General features: G+C 47.2%; 1 protein-coding gene across 5 annotated transcripts in view; it reads right to left on the bottom strand.

Annotated features, from left to right (window-relative positions):
- LSAMP (limbic system associated membrane protein) overlaps positions 1 to 20,482 on the bottom strand; it is a 313,890-nt gene that overhangs the window by 150,427 nt on the left and 142,981 nt on the right. For all 5 annotated transcript variants that reach the window (XM_056341358.1, XM_056341356.1, XM_056341360.1 and 2 more), the window contains one exon: positions 15,384 to 15,616. In XM_056341358.1, the coding sequence (XP_056197333.1) occupies positions 15,384 to 15,616 (233 nt within the window). The remainder of the gene's footprint in view (positions 1 to 15,383; positions 15,617 to 20,482) is intronic.

A 20,482-nucleotide genomic window follows, 5' to 3' on the forward strand; every position in this document is an offset into this window, starting at 1 on the left:
AAGCTATTCATCCAAAAAAAAAAACCAAAACCCCCAACAAAAAAACATTCCATCTCTCCCTGCATGGTGTCAAGTGCGGCCCAGTTATGCCTTTCAAAAAAATCAGGTCACTTTGCTATTAGCTCTATACTATTGGGCCGGAAAGCTCCTGAGAAGGCATGGCCGTACATCTCCTAAGAGCTCAGGACAGCTCTTTCCATCAGTGGTCTGAGCTTCCCCTTCCAGAACAGGCCAATGGATGAGTGTACCAGACCAAAGAGGACAGAAACTACAAAAACCTGGAAGGACTGGCATCTATGACAATTTTCTATGTCATGTGTTCCCTTTGTCAGACACCAAGGGTGCATTTTGCCTCAGAGACCCCTCCAGGTCCTAAAGAAGTCTTCACACACCTAAAGCTTATCTGTAGCCAAGCAACTGGCCTTTGTGGGGAGCTCCAGATCAAAAATTTAAATGAGAGTGGATACAAGGCTTTTCCCTCCCCTGACTTCTCCACAGATAGAGGAACCTATGCCCATTTCCCTCCCACTTGAATGTGCCTGCATTGTACTTAACCCTTCTGTTCTGAGATCCTCCTCTACATCAATTACTCTGCTTTGGCCTATCTGCTGGATTTCCTGCATTCTGAAGGAGACGTGGTGCTTCTTAGATGACCGCCTGGCAGACACATACAAGGCATTTACCCTTATGGACCCTTCCCCTGAGGTTGGGTGGCACAGTCAGCAGTCTCAGTTTGCCCTCATTAGTGGCTACTGTGCAGCAGCAACCTTCTGAGTTTGCAACTTTGCATCAAGACTAGGTGTTTACTATTTCAGTGTGGGCCAGCAGACACATATAGGGTACGTGAAAAGGTGAGATTTGCTCCCTTAAAGAGGGCTATCACTCCAAATGGGCTGCAACCATCGCTGAAGAGGCGAAGCGCCCTGTGGCAGTGATGAGTAAGGAATATCCAAGCGGCTGGGCAGAGCTGCAAAGCTGCAATTCAATTCACATTCACACGATGCTGAGGGAGGCCTATCTCTGGGACAGTGGTTTAAGCTCATCTTGAGATAGGGGAATTAGGGCTACAGTAGAAGAGAAATTGGGGTTTTTTGTATATTACCCAACACCGTCCACTCATCCCTGCAATCATCCAACATGCCCTAATTGGTTCAGTATGTCCCTGCAAAACAGAAACCGAGAGTGGCTTGGTAGGAGATGTACAAGACACAGATCTAAGACACAGGCAGAAGCCAGTAACGATGACCAGCTGTCACAGGCAGCAAAACCCCCCCGGCAGTTGGCACTGGTGAATTTTCAAATACCCGCTGGTCACTGCTACCCCATTAATCATGGGCACTTTGCCCAGTCTACATTCCTGAACAGCTTTTTTCTTTCTCTTCCCCCTCTCTCTTCCTCACAGACTTCTAACACAGTTAATAAAAAATTTATCAGGGCAATGAAATAAACAGCGATTTGATTTGATCTGGGAGCCAAAGAGGGGAGAGTTTCTGCTGTTCAGGTGCAGACTTGGAAGTTTCTGCAACTGCTGGCAGAAACGTGCCCACAAAACCAATAGGCTTAGGAAAATAGAGATGTTAGATGTTGTTTTTTTTGGTTTTGTGGGGATTTTGTTTGTGGGCTTTTTTAAGGGAGTGGAAAAGGCTGGAAGGGTGCTCTTGAACCCCAGGAAGAAGAGGGTAACACTGTGAAATCCATAGGGACTAACGGACGTTTTGCAGCAGCAGTGATGGAAACAAGCATGGCAGCATCCAGCACTGGCACACAACAGTCACCACAGCTCCTGAGAACTGCAGGTGCAAGTGACTAAATATCTGGTGTTTCTTTCTGAAATCTTTTATAGTTCTCCCTTCGGGAAGAACAAAGAAGAGCGAAAGAAGCACTTGGGTCTAACACCAGTGATGTCTCAAGGACTAGAGAGACAGGAGCAGCATCAAGTCCAGGAGTAAAAATGGAGTACCCTGGAACAGTTTGGGCTAAAGTAGCATTACTCCTCCATGAAAAATTCAGACTTCACCTCAGGGCTTTGCTGGGCTGGCGGCTCTGGGAGCAGGAAGAACAGAAATCTTTTCAGGGGACAGCCTTACCCTCTGGCTCAGCGGGAAGCAGCAGGCAAGGGTATCCAGGCAAGGAGATGGCAACCTTCCATGGGGAGAGCTTGCGCGAATTTATGTCAGGCTTAAAGCAAGAGATATGGAGGGGAATGCAGCTGCCCATTACGAGGACAGGTAAATACATCAGGGATTACAGCTGAAAGTGTTATCCAGTGTAGGACAGAATACAGACTGAAAGAAAAGGTATTGTTATACTATTTAAAGTCACACATTCCAGGTTATGGCAAGAGGAAGAGTCAAGGCCAGTCAGTGCTGCCGAGGAGACAGTATTAGGCTGTGGGTAATGCCAGAGTCTCTAGTTTCTTACAGAGTTTCATCTTTTCTGCATTGACATACAGGGTGGATTCATATCACCAAATTTTCGACATTGAAAAGTTTGCTGTGTAAATCCAAGTCATTCACATTCCTCCTGTAGTCCAAACAGAGAAGCAGGGACTTCCAGGGGGATGATCCATCACATTATCTCAAGGCAGACAGCAGAAAGAGTAAGATGCCAACTTCTCCCAGCAGACTACAGATGAGGGCCAGATGACTAGCTTAGATTTGTGCTACTAACGCTTAGATGTCTAAGATTAAGTGTGATGAATCTCACCTGTAGTATTCCACTTCTGTTTGCAAGACCGCGTCCATACAGACAAGAGATGCAATGCCTGAAGGGAGTGACACTTCAAAGGCTAAGTGACAGAGATGTGTATCTCTGGACTTGGATTTTAGTCCTGCCTCTTATAGGACACCTGTGCAATTTATATAGCAGAACTATGTACACACCCTCGGTTTGTTAAAATGAGATGAACCTTTTATGAGTTTGGATGGGTATGTCTATACTGTCAATGTGATTTGTTCTCTTTTGCTCCAGAGAGCAAAGCCCAGTCCCTTAGTTTTGCTCCAGCCCTTTGGACAGCCGTGCACACAAACAGGACATCACTCCCAGGCTCTTTCCTGGAATGAACTAGTGCATCCCCTCTCAGAGGAGAAGCAGGCACAGCTGAAGTGGACAGCCCACTCCAGACATGTAGACAATGCCAAGTTTGATTTCCTCAACCTGCACAAGTCCTCCAACACCAACTCTACAGGCCCTGGGCTTTCAAATCCCTCCAGGCACTCTTCTGTCATGTAACACGCAGTCTTGGCATCAGGTTATACAAAGACCAGTCTGTCAGGCTGTCTCCCAGCCTTCTCATTATTTCAAGCACTTTTAACCAGGAAATATAATAAATCAATCAGCCAAAAAGGAAGCATGTCTCAGGACCACAGGGGCACCACGGGGAGCATGGAGGAGACCAGCACCCCCCACCAGTGCCCAATGCAATGTGGGCATGACCTATCCATTCCAAAAGGTGGTACCATCAAGTAGCATGAACACAAGCCAGTCTGAGTTCAGGGTTTTCTGTGATACTACCCACAGAGGGAGTATTGGCATAGCCAAGGTATCAATCTCAACTGCAAAGATGGTCCACAGGCTTTGCACAGCTGTAAATATTCTCCTGTCATACCATGAATTACATGAAACATAATTGTAATAGTTAAAAACACAGTAGGAGAAGTAGTCGCTGCCACCCCGTTAACACTTCTCTCAAACAGGTTAATGAGGGGCAGTCTCCCTATGAACTTTTGTTCTTTACTTCTTTCCTGTAGGTCAACAAGTGGATTAATCTTTCAGGTAAAATCATGAATTGGGAGCTCTACGCATTCATAATCCCTAAAATCATCATTGGATTTTTATAGCCAAGGTCATAAGGCTTCTACCTTGCAAAGTCTGTTCTGTGGTTATTAGGGGAGATTTATTCTACTTCTTTACAAATATATATTTTTTTTTTTGCATTCAAAAAAGGAACATACCCGAAAGTCACGTTCCCATCAGTCTAACAAGAGGAAAATAATTTTGAAGAGACTCTCCAGACTACAGCTGCTGCTGTGACACCTGTGTGAGGGCCATGTGGATTTCAGGTTTAGGATCTTGCTTCTTGGCTTCTCTCCCTTTGAAAGGCTCTCTGTGCCTTACTTTGCTTATCTGCACTTAACGCATTGCTGGATATACTTGGTGGGTACCAAAGCTGAGAGCTGAACCTCCCAGTTACCAAAACACGAGTAGATGTCCCACTCACCCACTAACTCAACAGCTCACAGTAGTCTAGCCTTAACATACAACTTCTTCTGGTGACATAGGTCTGTCTCTTTGCAGACAATTCTGTCAACGCATCCACCAGCCAGATCGTGCCTGACCTTCCAGGCGAGCTGCTAACCTTCCTTATGCCCAAGTCAACCACGGCCAGATGCCCCAGGCCCACCACACCACCCATACCCTGTGCACAGCTAAGCATCCACCTGCCAGGATGCTGTGAAGAAAGTCCACAATCTTACAGCCTGAATGGCTCACAAGCTGAGGGCACCCAAAGGTGAGGTGCCATTATGTTAAAATCACAGCACCATGACAGTCCCTTCCCCGCACGTTCAAAGGGAGTGTCACCTTATTAAAGGCAAAAGGCTTTTCTTATACTGCTGACAGAGAAGCCTCAGAAAGGAATAAAGAAGATAATAGGCTGCCAGAGGCCCAATTTACGCACCCCAAAATTAATGAGTCATTCCAATTAAATTATTTGCCCTAAATTAAAACTTATCACCAAAATCCAATTCTCATTTCATTACAGAGGACCTCCCTAGTTACCAATTTTTTTCTCCACAGATTTTTTTTAAAGGTTACCTTCATGGAATGGGAAGAAAAACTGTAGCTGTAGTCTACTTTTCTGTTTGAGGAGCCCTGAAAGTTTTATTTTTCAAAAATTTCTCATTTCTATATGTCTCCACATAATAAATTAAGACATTCCTAGAAGATCTGATGGAAGACCGGAGAAATACAAGATCACGCCATCAAATAGATGATGTAAGGGAAATGTGATACATAAAGGAGGAGGCAATTTTAAACGTAGCGTTGCCCAAGCGTCAGCAGCCCCAGCTTTTTGATATAGAACTGAGAAAGCTCATCCACCCGCACCCCCACGCCCCCATCTGGGGATCTCCAAAGGGTCTTTCAGCAAAAGGCAGGCAGACAACTGACGGCACTCCCTATGTGCCTTTGAGAAACAAACCGAGCTTCTGCTCGTATTCTCAGACTTTCACACACCGCTACGACTTCTCGAGCAGGGCTTGGTTCCTCCTGCCACGGGTCTGCCCCCCCCGACAGCCGGGGCTGTGGCTGGCAGGCACCCAGCCCTGCCGATGAGCACAGCCACGTGCTCCCTCACACTGCCCACGCCAACCGTCCTTGCCTTCCCAGGAACAACCTTCCTCCTGTCTTCTGTTGGAGATTAACACTTTTTAACCTAATATTTGTTTTTTTAAGAGACGTTTTCAAAAGCTGTGGTTGGGTTTTGAGAAAGTGCTCCCTGTCTGAATACTCTGTAAATGGAAGCCATATGTCTAAGTATCTGTATCTTTTTTGTCTATTTTGTTGTGCGCACATTTGGCAAGTTATTTTTTCCCCTTAACTATCACATCTCAGTCTTTATTAAACCAAGCTGCTATTCTGTTATTTTGGAGGGTTTTTTTCCCAAGCAACCAACTCCTGACATTTTAGTGGCTATACAGGAAATGTGATATTAAGTCATTATTTTTTTCAGAATGTTTCTTCACTTTCTAGCGAGTAAGGAGCTGCTGTTGGGGTAGCAATTTCAATGTTTCTAAAGATAAAAAGAAGAGCTGGAGCTCTGAAAAAGCCATCAAAATCCAAACCCTGAAAACCTATTACTTAATACAATTTATCATTTGTTGTTTTTCTGGAAAGCAGCTGGAGGCTCATCCTACATGGCATAGCATGCATACACACCAAAAAGACAGGGTACGCATCCGTTGAGGAGTGATGAGAGCCAGCAACTGGGCAGAGACAAATGGCAGGAGCACATGGTCATCGCAGGCCGGCTGGGGTCAGTATGCACCATGAAGATGCTGTAGCAAGTGCACAGCACAAAGACTACGCCTACCTGCCTTTCCCCGTTCTTCAAACCGTCAAGTCACTTTTAGAAGGACAGTCTCATTTTAGAAATACTATCTCCTTTTTCCCTTTCCTGAAATGCTAATTTCTTTCCTTCTGTAATTAATCCATATTAAACAGTAAAATGGGAAGCTTCTGAAGTAGGAAATAAATTTGCTTCTTTCTACAAGTCTTGATGTTGTTTTTGAACTGTTGGCTCAATTTAGGCTTATTTTACAATCTGTTCCTGGCCAATTCCAATTTCAGATGAAATTTTGGCTCCAGTGAAGCAAAATTCCCTTTAATTTCAGTGGAATCAAGGTTTTGATCCAGGTTCTCATCCACTAACACACAGCTACAATGAGTGTAGACAGCAGCACAGCAGCCAAAACCACAGAACATGAGCCGGTGAACTCCAGGAATCTGGAATTTCATCCCATATGGAGTTTTGAGCATGGCAGATTTGCAGTATCGCTCCACTGGCACCAGTGAAGTAAGAAAAACAGACAAAAGGAACACGCTGTTCCACAAACGCTGGAATTAGCAAGGCCTGGTTTACCGCAGCTACGTGTCCTAGGTCCTTATGCCTTGTACCTTGGAAAACCTTCAAAGATCTTGACCAGTTTTAGTCCAGGTGGCACCCGCCAGCTGGCACGTGCATGGCTCCAGACCTGTCTGCAACCACACAGGCTTCTGCGCATCCCCTTGGTAAGGGATGCAGGAGGAGACTGGGATCCATCGGTGGGGATCTGAGGGGCAGGAGCTCTTGTTGGGGCGAGGTCACAGCAGGGATGAGGGGTGCTGGAGTGAGCTGAGCAGAGGACTGCCAAGCAGAAGGGCAGGCAAACAGCATAACCGTACAAATAAACCCATACACGCTTTGTTTCTTAGGAAGCCAAGCTACTCCCAGTATCTCTAGGGTTTGGATATAATAAGAGCTCAGCTGAGCGAACCACAAATCCGGCTAACCTCAACCTGGCAGTGCTTCTTTCAAATGAAAAGAAGAAAATAAAGTGGACAGTAAAGCTACGGAAAAGGTTGATCTGAGACAGAGCATGATTAACCTTAGCTTTCAGCTGTATTGCAAGTAAAAAGACAAGCTGATCCTAAAGTTTCTAGCGGAGACTAGCTATGCGTCTTCTCTCATTATTTTGGGTTAGAAATCCAATGCTTCAGATCAGATCTTTTTGAGAATTTTTTGAAACACATTTTTTGCTTATTTTCAAGCTATTAAGCAGTTACAGGCCTGCTGTGTAAAATGAGTAAGATATTTATTCCTGGCTACATTAGCACTTTTTTCCTGGGGAAAAAAAAAAAAAAAAAAAAAAGATCTGGAGAGGATGTGGCAAAAAAATAGTTCACTCACTACTGACAAGACTGGGGCCATCAGGAAGGGAGCAAGCAATGGGAATTTATGACTTAGGATGTCCAAGGGGCTATATTCTGTGGTGGGCAGATCGAGTCAAATTCCAGGTCAAAAGTCAAGGCAATTTTGTTGGGCCACCACAACCACAGCTTTTTCCGCAGCGGGAGCAGGAACACGCTTGGCTTTACAATTAACGGTTATCTGTACTCTGCCAAGGGTTAGCAGACGTGGTGGTGGGACTAGGTTCTTGCCGTGTTTGGAGCTGACAGCAAAATATTGTTCCTATTCCATTGCCTTACAGTCCGGGCTAAGACTTGGGACAGTAGACTGAGACTATCAGCCTGAGAAATAACAAGGCAAAATCTTTCACAGCGCTGGTCTGAATCTAGAATCAGCTGATCAGACAAAATCACACAAATTCAGCTGATACTGCTTTAAAGAGACACTCAAGCTAAGCTGATTTATATACACTAAGGAGCTGGATTATCATATCAAGATCTTTCCTCCCAGCCGTAGGAAAGCCTTCTATGTATTTTATGCAATACTTCTTTCTCCAAAATGAGTAAGCATTTTTTCAAGTATTCTGTTTTTGTCTCCTGCCTGCACCTGCAAAGCAAGCATCAAAATATTTCCAGAAAAACCTCCTGATTTATGCACTAAGAAGTGCTGAGATCCAACCTATATAACAGAGCCAAACCCTATGCTGCATAGCAACATTCCAGCCATGCCTGGAGATAGAAAAACAGAAGTTAAGAGGCATCAGGACACTATGGGGAGGCCATAAAAATACTAGATGGGGAGCAGCAGGAAGTTCCTTGGTAACCTATGAAGCACCAGGCACAATCTCCTCCTGCAATTTATGAGTTTGGGCAAAGCGAACCAGCACAGAAAACCTAGATAGCATGCCACCAATACTACTGTGTGCCTGAAATCCTGGAATTATTTCGCTGGTAGGAAATTACAGTCCATGGTAACAGGGGAAGGGTGGCAACAAGATCTACCGTGCTTCAGTTCCCCAAGACGATTCCCTGCTCTCTCAGATTATTTTTCCCATCAAACCCATCCGCTGTCACTTCCTTCTGAGCATGCTGGTCCTGTCTTTCCCAGTCCCTGTGGTAATCTGAATTTATCTCCTCCCTCCAATCTTTTCTTCTTCTCCCCCAACCGCTCCCAGTAAAATGATCTTTTTTCTTCCTCCCAGAAAATTCATACTCCCATGTTAACTCATTATTCTTTGCAACAGCATGCCAAATTCGCTGTCATTTTCCCACTGGGGCTATGTCCTGAAAAAGACAAAGTGGTCTGTGCTCATTCTTACCTACTGCAGACTCACTGGAATTGAAAGTGCTACAGTGCTAGCGCTCAGAAAGATCCCTCCAAATTCTGGGCCCTGCGCCCACAAAGCGGGGAAGCAAACATCTCTCGGAGAGCAGCAGCTGACTCCAAAATCCTTATTGTCTGGCTAGCAAAGGAAAAATAGTTTCAGCTGTCTTCAAACCGCTCTGCTTCCAGTGCTGGCCAAAGAGGTGTGGGAAAGACAGGCATGGGCTCCCACCACAGCTCTGCTGAGCTCAGAACCAGTCTGGCTCTGGTCTCCCAGTGATCCACTGCAAGCACTGACAGCCACCGGCCCCGGATTCTGGCAGGGAATAAACTCCAGCAGAGAATGACAGCAAGGGGTCTGGAAAGACTGAAAGGATGCATGGCATCATATGCACTGCTCATCCCAGGCTCCCCACTACAGCCAGTGGAGGGACACCGTTATTCCCACTGGTCAATTCGTCTCATGAATTTTGGACAGCTACTTTAGGATGAGCCAGACTGTGCCTCAGAAAAGTGCTTCTCCTCATGAATGGCAGAGTCCATGGTGACCCACTCCAGTGATAACATCTACCTTGGGTTGGATGAACCCCGCTCTGGCTCATGGGCTCAGGTCCCGGGCTGGTGACCAGCAGAAGTTACCTCCACCTGAGACCTGGCTTCAGGTTCCTACGTGCCTCCTATATGCACACGCTCATGTGCCTTGCTCCAGTTCTGCTTGGAAATCCTTCTCACAGTCCCAAAGTCTAAAGAATAATCTCTCCCTGTCATCTTTCCCTACCACTGTCCTCATCAATGAGAACAAGGGCTGAGCAGATGATGGGCAGCACCCTCTCTCCTCAGCTCTAGACCCAGCTCCGACCGAGGGACTCGCTGGCGGAGCAGTGCTTACACAGGGGAAAACAAGCTGCCTTTGTGGGTAAAGCATTTCTCTCCACCAGTGCTTTACCAGTCACCCTCACAAAGTCCTTTAATTACAGAGGACTGGACTGGGAGGGGGCACAGCTAATCTACCACGCACAGTTAGTAATAAATTTTCTATGGTTAGATCCTGGCCACAATGAATACATCTTTATACCACTTTGAAACAATGAATGGTCAGTCTGAATCTTTGCAAGCAAGGAGCTCTACAAAAGCAATGCATAACAGAGAAAGGCTACACCCTGTGGTTCTTTTCACACACCAATGCCTATCACTTTGAAAGAAAACCAGAATTTGCCCTTTAGCTCCTATACATTTGACTTTGAGTTTGTAATTAGGGCTGGGCAGTAAACAAGAATTCCTCTTTGTGAAAATTTGCTGCTTAAGTCTCCAAATCTGTTGGGTTTTTTTTTTGCCAAAATGCCAAAGCCTTTTTCATTATTATTTTTTTTTCATTAAACAAGGGCAAGCTCACATTCTTTCAACAGCCAAACACTGGGAATTGCAAGAGATGTTAGTGAGCCCGCAGGAGTTCCAGGCTCCGAGCAAAAATGCAAGCGTGACTTCTCCATACCTCTGCTGAATGTTCCAGCTTTTAGATAAGCTGTGGCAATGCTACACCTTTTTCTCTACCCAACTTTGACCAGAAAAAACATCTCCAACCTGTAAAACCTTCCTGATTAAATTTTAAACAAAGCCAAAACTAGTGAAGTGTTTTAGTTTCAACTGAAAGGTTCCCAGCCATCTCCATTCACAATGATGCCTTGCTGTAAAGGCTCTGGGCAGCAAACACGGCAACCATCTGCTTGCTCCTGTTCGCGAGTCATTCCTTCAGCCTGCCTTAGACAGACCTAAGTCTTTACTGCACATGAGAAAAGTAAGGACTACAGAGTTTTCTCCACTGATATTTAATGCCTGAGAAGGGCTTGAGGACATTGCCCTAAAAGAACAAGAACTCAAAGTAACGCTGGGAATGGGGCAGCCTCCACTTCCCCGTTATGACTCGTTCTCCTGGAACAAGTCACTGAACATACTGGAATGAACGATTAAACATCCCATTTATAAGCACCTAGAGGATAATAATACAGTAAGAGAGGAAAAAAAAAAAAAAAAAGCAATGTACTTTTGGCAAGCACATATCATGTCACCTCAGCTTCATTCCCTTTTTTTGTAGGATATCTGGCATAGCAGATATTGCAGGAGCAGTATGCTTGATGATGTGATATATCTTGACTTCATAAGGCCTGACAGTCTCTGGAATAAGCTAAGAGAATATGGTGGATGTTAAATCACCATCAGGATGCTTCAAAGAGCTGCAACCAACAGATCGCTATCCACCAGGGATGGAGGTTTTAGTGGGTTGCTACCACAGTCCACTTTTGTGCCCTGATTACTTCAATACTTTAATTAACACCTTCATGATGGAACAGAGAGATGGCACCAGGCTTTAGTTGATGACACTGAACTGGGGGCAGTTGCAAGTGCTTTGGAGACCAGGATCATAAGTAAACTGAAGAAGTGGTCTCCATGGAGAAACCAACCAGATGGCATCCAACACCAGTGAGCACAAGGCAGTATGCCCAGGAAGGGGTGGGGGTGGGTGGGTGGGGGGTATTAATGCTCCAATACAGAAGGGGGGAACGAGCTGCAGACTGTGTCGCAGACCAGTAAGAGAGGGTTAGAAAGCAGCAGAGAGACTGAATAAGCAAAAGCAATTAGGTGCTCTTATAAAAGAAAGGTAAATCTCACCTCATTCTGGAGTTAGGTGAGTGCAGCATGATATGCAAAACACGGCTGGTATTTTTATCTGCATGACTGAGTCCTAAACTGGGACTTTTGATTTGGTTTTGGACAGCACACTTAAAGAAACATGTAGACAAATCAGACAGTAGTGAAACCCATATGACATGAGGGTTGTAAAAGCAGATGTGTGAGAAGCAGTGAGCCTGTTAAGCTGGACCAGAGAGTTCGGAGACACAGGGATTAATGGGCTTTTAGGAGATAAAAGGTAGTTTTGAGGAAGAGGAGAAGAAATTACCATGATGTGTCCTGGAAGGACCAGAAATAATTGGCAGCAAAATCAATTAGGATCATATGTTAATAAAAGCTTTCCAAGTGCAAGGAGAGTGAAATAATGGCTATGCAGGCACAGGTTGTCTTCAAAAAATACATGTTAGGGGCAACCACCGTATAGCTGATCTTGTTTCACTGCATGGGGAAGGACCAGACCACCTCCTGTGGGTCCTTCCATGTCTTTGCTCCTCTGAGGAGATGACCACAGAAACATCTGGGGTAGTTCACAGGGAGGTTTGCTATCACACCCCAAGCGAAGCAGCAGGAGATGCTGTGAGGTGGTGGCTCGGAGCAGCCCCCTCATGTGTTCACCCCAGTGCAGATAGCGCAGCCCCAGCATCTGGGAGCAACTGAGCTGGGCAGGGGCAGGTACCTCCCGTCCAACCCCCCTGCACGCAGTGCTGCCCACCTGGGTCAGAACGGCACAACTCGTGGCCACGTTATACTAACCAACCTTTTGGCAGGGAATGCCTACTTCTGCTAGCGGAGTTGGCTTGAAGTTTGAGGAGGAAAGACTTATGAAGAGAACTTTCTCTACTTTTAGATGTCTATCAAGTGGCAATTTTCTTTAAGTGTTGTTTCGTTACCTCCCTTCTAGACCTCTGCAACATGCCCCAGCTGGGAGCAATCCTATCAGTGAGCACAGACACTTACAGAGAGGAAAGGCACAGACCGAGAAGGCTGGCTGTGCAGAGACTGGTGCTGCCCGACAAGGCACAGCTGGCTCTTTCCTTGGAAATACTAAAGGACATGGGCACCCACGCTGGAGAGGTGATGTCCCTCTTTCTGTGAGATACTCCTGCAGCTCTGGCCAGCAAAGCTCACCGCAGGGAAAGCTGATTTTCTCAAAGGAGGGAAGGACCTGCTCCTAGGATGCAACTCCATTAGCCTGCAGTCATCTAAACGCAGTGAATCGTTAGCCCAGCTATTTCAGTGGCACTGTGGGCATGGAAGTGGTCTTCTCGAGTTATAAGGGCTCCAGCATCACTCCAGTATCCACCTACCTGTTAGTTAGTCTCTGGTATAGCTTCCCGTTTGTTTCTACAAGCAATAGGAGCTGGGTTTTGACAGTGGCTATACAGATGAGGGAGTTGAACTGGGGGAGATGAAGGACGTGTCTTTGGTATAGAGTGCAGTGGGGAGCAGGAATACCCCCGGCAGCACAAACGGAGCAGGATGGGAAGCCTGAGCACGTCTCTAAGGCAGCCTGTTGCTTCCAGGGCACGAGCAGCTACCATTGCACGGTCTTTCACTGACAAATCCAGGCGTCGCCAGTGATGCCGTGCCAGCTGCAAAGCTAGCAGGGAGTCTCTGACCCTGCCTTATTTCGGTTTCCCTGGGCTTGTTCAAAGGGAATCGCTGACCACCATTCCAGAAATCCTCCCGCCAGATTACCGCACAGATTGCTTGACCTGTTATTTAATTTTTCAAGAGCTGTATTTTCTTTTTTTTTTTATTTATTTTTACATTTGGGATGCCCAGAGCTCTACACAGCCCATGCTTTTAAATTTATCAGCACAAAACCAAGTAAACTACATTAAATAAATAAAACCAAAAAGCTTAGCATGACTCAATATCCAAACTCCTTTCATTTGTACTAGCGGCAGACTATTTTTCAGGCAGACAACCTGCAAATCTGAGAATAATAATAATCAATATGAGAAAATGATACCCAAAGAGGGAAGAGATTATTTTTTAACATATACTATTTTCTAATGAATTAGTTTTACTAGTTAAGATTATTTTTAAAACACGGTTTAAAATGATGAGTCTACTCTTCCAAATTGTAAAGGATTTTTCATTTGTATTTTGCTTGGCATTTTTTTTTTTTTTTACCAGATGAAATTCACTTTTAGAAAAATCAAAGCTATGAGTTTCAACTAATTACAGTATTACAGGACCCGGTGCTTAAAAGCAAGCATGAGGTCTTTTGTTAAATCTGTGGCAGGCATTAGAACAAAGATTATCCACAGATACCTTGTTTACAGGCATCCAGAGTTTAGGTGTGCCAAAACCCACATTTCCTCATCCTCAGAAAGGTGGCAGCAGTTCAGAGCTGGACACCCACACGTTTAGGTGAAAGCTAAGCGAGAGAGCTCAGATTTGCTCCTTTCCTTAGGCCCGTAGCTAATAGGCACAAGTAAAATTAATAATACATGTGCATGGCTCTAAAATTAATTTATACCTGTATTTTTCTTGACAGGTAAATGGAAACTGTATCCTGTGAGATTTTACCAGCAATAACCCACCTACAGCCAGTTAGCTATGCACGGCTACAGCGGGCAGGGTACACCTGCAGGGCTGGGGGGCACAGTCCACAGCCCGCTGCTGCGGCAAACACTCAGCCGAGCTGGGAGAGTGGCTCTGCGTGCTGCTGTGTGCCACTTGTCACACCGCTGGGGGAGGACTTTGCGCAAGAAGCTAAACCAGGAGCCTTCTGTCTCGCTCCATGCGCACGTAGAGCATCACCTCTGACCATACACCCGGACTGCACCGGTGTGCAGATGAACACTCGGATTGCTAGTTAGCCCTCAGCTTGCCAAGCAATACCAGCAAGAGGAAGAGTCCCTCTGGGCATGCATTTATATCCAGAGCAATTCAAACACTTGCTGGGTGAAATAAAAGCTGGAGCCTTTTGAGTTACAGGAAAAATCAGGAGAAATAACAAACTCCTGCCTGAATGATGATTTAGAAGCTGAACATGTCTGTAATATGTATTGAACACACTCATACATACCTATCTATCTAAGCTGCTCTATAAATATTTTAGATAAATAGGCAGATAGACAGAATAGCACGAAGATTAAATGCAAAACAAAACAAAACAGAGTAAACTCCCTTGTTTGGTTTTCTGGTCTGGACAGGATGGAACAACTAAATTCCATAATGTCCTTACCTGTAATTGGTGAACTCCTTAACGCATTTACTCTGTTATACTGCAAATGCAGGCAGACAGATAAGACAATGCTGGTTCAGATAGCCAAGTTTCTAGTTCCCTATGACACACAGAGGAGGAGGCTGGCTAAAAAAGGAGAGGGCAACATAAGGTACGCAGCAGCTACCTCAAGTATCAGGTCTCACACATGCCTAGCAACAGCACACCCTGCAAACGAATGACCCAGCACAGAAAAACACCCAGGAAAATTAATTCCCCAGCCTTGCAAAGAGTTGACGACAGAGGGCCAAAAACCACAGCACAGTAGTTTGTTGACACAAGCAAAAAGAAAGGAAATCTGAGGAAGGAGGAGGCGAAGAAACCAGAGGGCTTTCTGGGAAGAGATGAGACAAACACGATGTTCTGACAAGTGTCATTATAAACAAATGTTTCCCCTTAACGCCAGAACAATCAGAGCCAGGAGCTGGGTTTGCATCATACTAGAATATGTCTGGGCATCACTGGTGTCCCCTGCTCTGTCACAACTTTTGAAAGGCCAGACTGAGCGCAGAGCAAAGCCATGCCACGCCACAGTGCAAGGGGACAGTCCTGCTGACTCCTGTTGCAAACCTAAGGGATGCACAGGCTACTGACTCTACTGACTCTGGGGTTTCTCTAAGAAAAATACAGACCCCTCCACCCACTGTGTCTTTTGCTTTTTGCTCTCTTCTCCGGCACGTTGCTTACCTTGCACGATCAAGTAAACCTGGGAAGTCTTGGGGTGATGCTGCGTCTGCACTGAACACGTATAGGACCCCTCATCGTAGACATCCACTTTCTGGATCCGCAGGCTGTATTCCAGGGGGTTTCTCTTCTCCAGTTCTACTCGAGGGTCCAGGGACCACTTGTCCTCTCCAGCAAAAATGATGCCAGAACGGTTTAACCAAGCCACCTTGGAGCTTCTGTCTTCTACGTAACACCTGTAGAGGAGGAGAAAGACAAGGGGGAGATTAACCTCTCCATCAACTCCATGTTGTCTCTTCCCTTTCCTATTCGCCCAGAAGCTCCTGCCTTGCCAGTGAACCACAGCATCTCCTCACCATTGTTGCGCCACGGCCATGTATTCCACTATGATTTTTTGAAAGGTTTCAGGAAACTTTGGTTCAGGAAACCTTGGGATTCGGGATGGCCATGCCTCTTGTTCTCTCTTCCTTTTGTCTGTAGCCTACACCTGCACCAAAAATGACTTTGGAAGGCCACAAGAGATCCTGGTCACCAAATCCCTTCTAACCCTGCCAGTGGGAAAGGTCGGAAGGAGTTCTTCCCATACTTCCCCCTCACCTTCAGAAGTTAAGTATACAAGAGAGTGACATTCCCATCCTCCTGTCAGCCTGCAGGGCAAAGGTTCAGGGCTCCAGCTTTGCCAGCTCAGGGCACAGCTGCTCCATCCCTCAGTTCCAGCAGCACAAGGGGAGGGAGCTACAGGGTACCTCTCTTCCCCATCCCTCTGACAAAAAATGGCTTTGTGGACAGGAGCATTCACTCCTCAAACACCACCCTCTTAACAGACACACACCCTTGCCGTTGCACATGTGCCCACTTACGCAGGCAAGTGCAGGTTTGAGGCTGAAAAGGAGAGGCTGCGGGGGTGTCCCTGCCATCCCTGTGACACACAGAGCATGTCCTCTGACCATCCCAGGTGAGACAAGAGAGGAGGAATGACAGGTAGGGGTGGCAGGCAGAGGAGCAGCAGCAGGACCAGCAACTGCCATAGCCCTGACTGGCAGCTGTTGCAAGGCAGAGGACCGACTAACCCTGTTGCAACTGTGTGACAAGCATTTTGCTCCCTGACAGAGCACGGTGAAGGCCCTGTGATGACAAATGCATTTTTGGCCAAGGCAGCTGCCCTGTACCACTTCCCACCTCTAGAAAGTGGCTTGCACAGAAGAGGTGAGGAGATGCCAACGAGGAGGCACGTCCTGGTCACTCTCAGCTGTGTCTCATTCCAGAGGTCCAGGGCTGAATAAGACATGGGGACATAACTGCTCCTTCACCCTGGCAGCCCACCAGGGCCAGGCTCAGCCACACGGAGGGGGTTTGCCCTGCAGCAGCTCACACCATGTTTACTGTGTGGATAAAAAGGGAAGCTCAGTCTCCAGAGCTGTTGCTCTTTCACTTCTCAGAGCTCTGCCTGCAGCCTCCTAGCAGCCAAACAACCCAGCAGCCCTCCCCACCACGATTCAAGCATATGTTGTATTTGAAAGAGAAAAGAGAGAGGATAAAGATTATTGCTTCAAGATAAGACACATATTTGATGGTAGGCTTTCGTATAGCATCTTAGCACGGGTAAGACATTTTCCAGGTTCCTCTATTTGAATGCATTTCATTGGTGCTGTGCTGCAAGACATCCCTTGAAACGTGACCCTACCATTATGGCCAGCACCTCTCACCCCCTCCCTTTTGGCTGGCCCACAGATGCTCTGGGGTTACTGGTGGGCAGGAGGAAAGCCAGGCTGTGTGGGCAACGATGGGAGGCACGCTACGCTGCTGGCCAAGCTGGAAGCAGCTCTGTCTGATCCGACAAACATTTGCTTTAGAGAGCGGCCCAACAGCCCCGGCCAGCACCGCCGCCATCCAGCCAAGGGAGGGGAGCGAGGGCTTGGCCCTCAGGGCAGAGCCCACCCTCCCAGCCAGGTGAGCTCTCAGCTGTCACCTGTGGTCTCTTTACAAAGCTGCTCTTTGTAAAAAAGAAAGGGGCAGGGGAATCCATGAGCAGCCAGTTAGATGTACAAACCAGCACCACTGGGACACGGCGGTGCCACGCTTCACTCGGCCGCCTGGGCTGTCATCACCAGCGACGGGGCTGGAAGCAAGGACCTGGGAAGGGCACTGTGCCCCAGGGGCGGCAGCAGTGGCCCTGCAGGGAGACCCAGACCGTCTCCGGAGCCAGCCGCGTTAGGGTCACCAGCCTTCTTGCTGGTTCTGTGCAGAGTCACAATGGCACTGAGAACGAGGGGTCGGGTCTTTTCCAAAGGTTTTCGAAGTCCCTCTCTACACATTTTGGATTTGTGAAAATCCCAGGGGGGATGGCGGTGAGAAGCTAAGCAGATTAACAGCTGAAGTCAGTGGGAGCTGAGGTTTCTCAGTCACTTCTGAAAAGCCCCTGGCACACCTATCAGTGCTGCTGGGCACCAGCAGATCCAGCGCACCACACCAGCCCCACCGGGCTGCTTTCTGGACCTATACCGTGGTGCTGTGATACAGCGCAGCACCCCGTGGCTCTGCCCCACAGCTAGTCAGTGCACTCTGCCTGGAGGTAGTAAAGATGCCCCTGTGATGTCCCTCAGGTCAGTTGAAGCTCAGCGGCACGGTCAGAGCAAAACTTTGTCCTTGTACTCATGAGGGGGCACTCACCCGGAGACCCTCACTCCCCTCTGCTCAAAAGAAAACATGTCTCATAACCTGTCCTACAACTCCTGAGGTCAGCCCTAGTATGGTGGTCAACACCTACAGTCAGACAACATTGCAATAAGTTGGGTGCTGCTAGCAAAATAAAGCAAGAAGGAGCAAGAAGGAAAGGGAAAGGAGGAAAATGGGAAAAGTGAAATGGATTTGAGCTGCTCTGTTCAGCATACCTCTTCCTATCAAACCATCAGGGAAAAACAATGTACAAATGTGGAAATTCCGAGTCTTGGTGTGCTCCAAACATGCATCCACGTGGATGATGCAGCTCAGTTATGTCCGTCTGCTCACACCCCCCCTCTTAGTCTGCCAGAGATGCCACCCAGCTGTATGGATCATGCTTTAATAAGGATTTATGGTGATGATTTTCACAGCGTAATAAGTGCTAATTCAATACTAATAGAATATTAAATGGCACGTTAACTGACATTTTAACTGCAATGCAATAGGAGCACAGCATCAGCAAGATATCAGATGACTCTTATTATTCACTAATAATCAATAATCAAGTTCACAGAGACAGTCAAACACTTTTCATTACGCTTATTGAAAGCACTACCACTGGCGTCACTGAACGCTAACAAACGATTTGTGATCCATCCATTTTGCTTTTCCTTACAGTTTCAGGTTTAATTTCTTGACATCTCTGATGCGGCTAACGAGAGGACCAGCTAGTGACAATGGTCATGCCTTGCACGAACACTGCAGGGACTCGGGAACTATTGATTTTAGCACCAATTTAAACTATAGACACAGAGAGACAAAAAAACCTCGCTGCCATGCCCCTTTAGCCCTCCTTGCCCTCTTGTAAACAAACATAGCGAAGTGTGGCACCCGAGGTTTTTTAGTGACAACACCATTTTTAGCTGCCACAGATGTGTTTCCAGTTCCCACACAGTGGCTAATGACTGTGTAACAACCAGCCAGGAGAGGATGATTAGAAACTGGACATGGAGTAAGGAACCATCGTCATGCACCTCCCGCAGCCTCGGTTTCCCCATGGAGACGATGGGGCTGAGCTGTGCGGCAGGAGGGAGGGGAGAGGGTGATGCTTTCACCAGAGAACGCTTTGGGACCTTCAGCAGGAACCATCACCTCGAACGAGAGGCAGGGCTGCCCACCATGGTTCCTGGTCCCTGGATTTTAGCCTGGGAGGGGACATTTGGCACCATCCAGGCAGGGTGAGGGCAGGAGCTGGGAGCAGGTTCTGCTGCTCATCCTCTCTCCTCCCACACCTGCTGGGCCAAAGCAGCACTCGTGCAAACCTGCCTTCATAGGCTCTAAGGTAAATTCCACCTGGGCAGGAGAGATCTCTTATTTCCCCCCCTGCCCCCCTCCTTGAAAGCATTTGGGGTAATTCCTATTGACAGGTGGGAAAGCGAGTGAAGAAAAGGAAAGGGCAGCTCAGGCATCCACATATCTCCTGGTGAACACCGAGGCTGGATGTTTCACTGCCCGCTCCGCCTTACTGAGGTCTTGGTGCTCGACTGCTAGCCCCAGCGCCTCCTGCTCCTCCTCCCGCCCAGGCACCGCTGCACAGTGCATCGATTCCCCAGCACGTTGCTGTAACACTCGTCGCAGCTGATCTGCCTGTCACTGCAGCGGCTCTCAGCCCTAAGCTTTCTGCCCTCCCTTCCCTCCAGCGAGCAGGCAGGCTCGCTGCTAAGAGGCAGCATTGGGTTGGAAAGCCCTAGCACAGGCTCCCCAGGCTGGATGCGCTGCTGCCAGGGTCGGGGCTGCAAGGGGTGAGGAAGAGGAGAAGGAGGATGCATGAGAGCCGGGGGCTCACCAGAGTGCTTCCCATTCTGCCTCAGAGAAAGCAGCACAGCAGCTGGGCTATGGAGATGGAGTGGCAGTATTTTTTTGCCTTCGGTGTGGTGGTGGTGTCTTTTGGGGGTAAATTCAATGGTGTTTGCAAGGGGTGGATGATATTTATAGCCTACAGTGATGAACAGGCAGGAAGGAAGCCCTGTAGGACCTGGTGAAGCTGCTGTTGAAATGATTAACATGATGGGGATTTTACAGCATTATCAGTGATGTATTGGGTCGCCTTGAACCCGGGATAATTGTTTGGGGTGGTTTTATTGTTGTTGTAATTCCAAATAAATAATTTTTTTTTACAGCAGACCCAATCCCACTGTTCTCTGCCAGAGCCCCACCAGTGAGAAGAGGTGAGCTGCTAGGATTAATGAAATACGGCGTGCTGCTTTGCCAGCAAGCCACGGCTCTTACCTCATTTGGGGGAAAAATAAATATAGTGTGGTTTGGGGCTGCGTTTTCTGCCCTCTTTCTCCAAAGCACGTTGTGGTGACAGCTCTGTGTCATAATTTCCACACTCCTCTTTAATCATCTTTTCTCCCTTAACCCTTTGATGATGCTTGCTG

Source organism: Falco biarmicus, chromosome 5, assembly GCF_023638135.1.
Source record: "Falco biarmicus isolate bFalBia1 chromosome 5, bFalBia1.pri, whole genome shotgun sequence".
In the NCBI taxonomy this organism is placed as follows: Eukaryota; Metazoa; Chordata; class Aves; order Falconiformes; family Falconidae; genus Falco; species Falco biarmicus.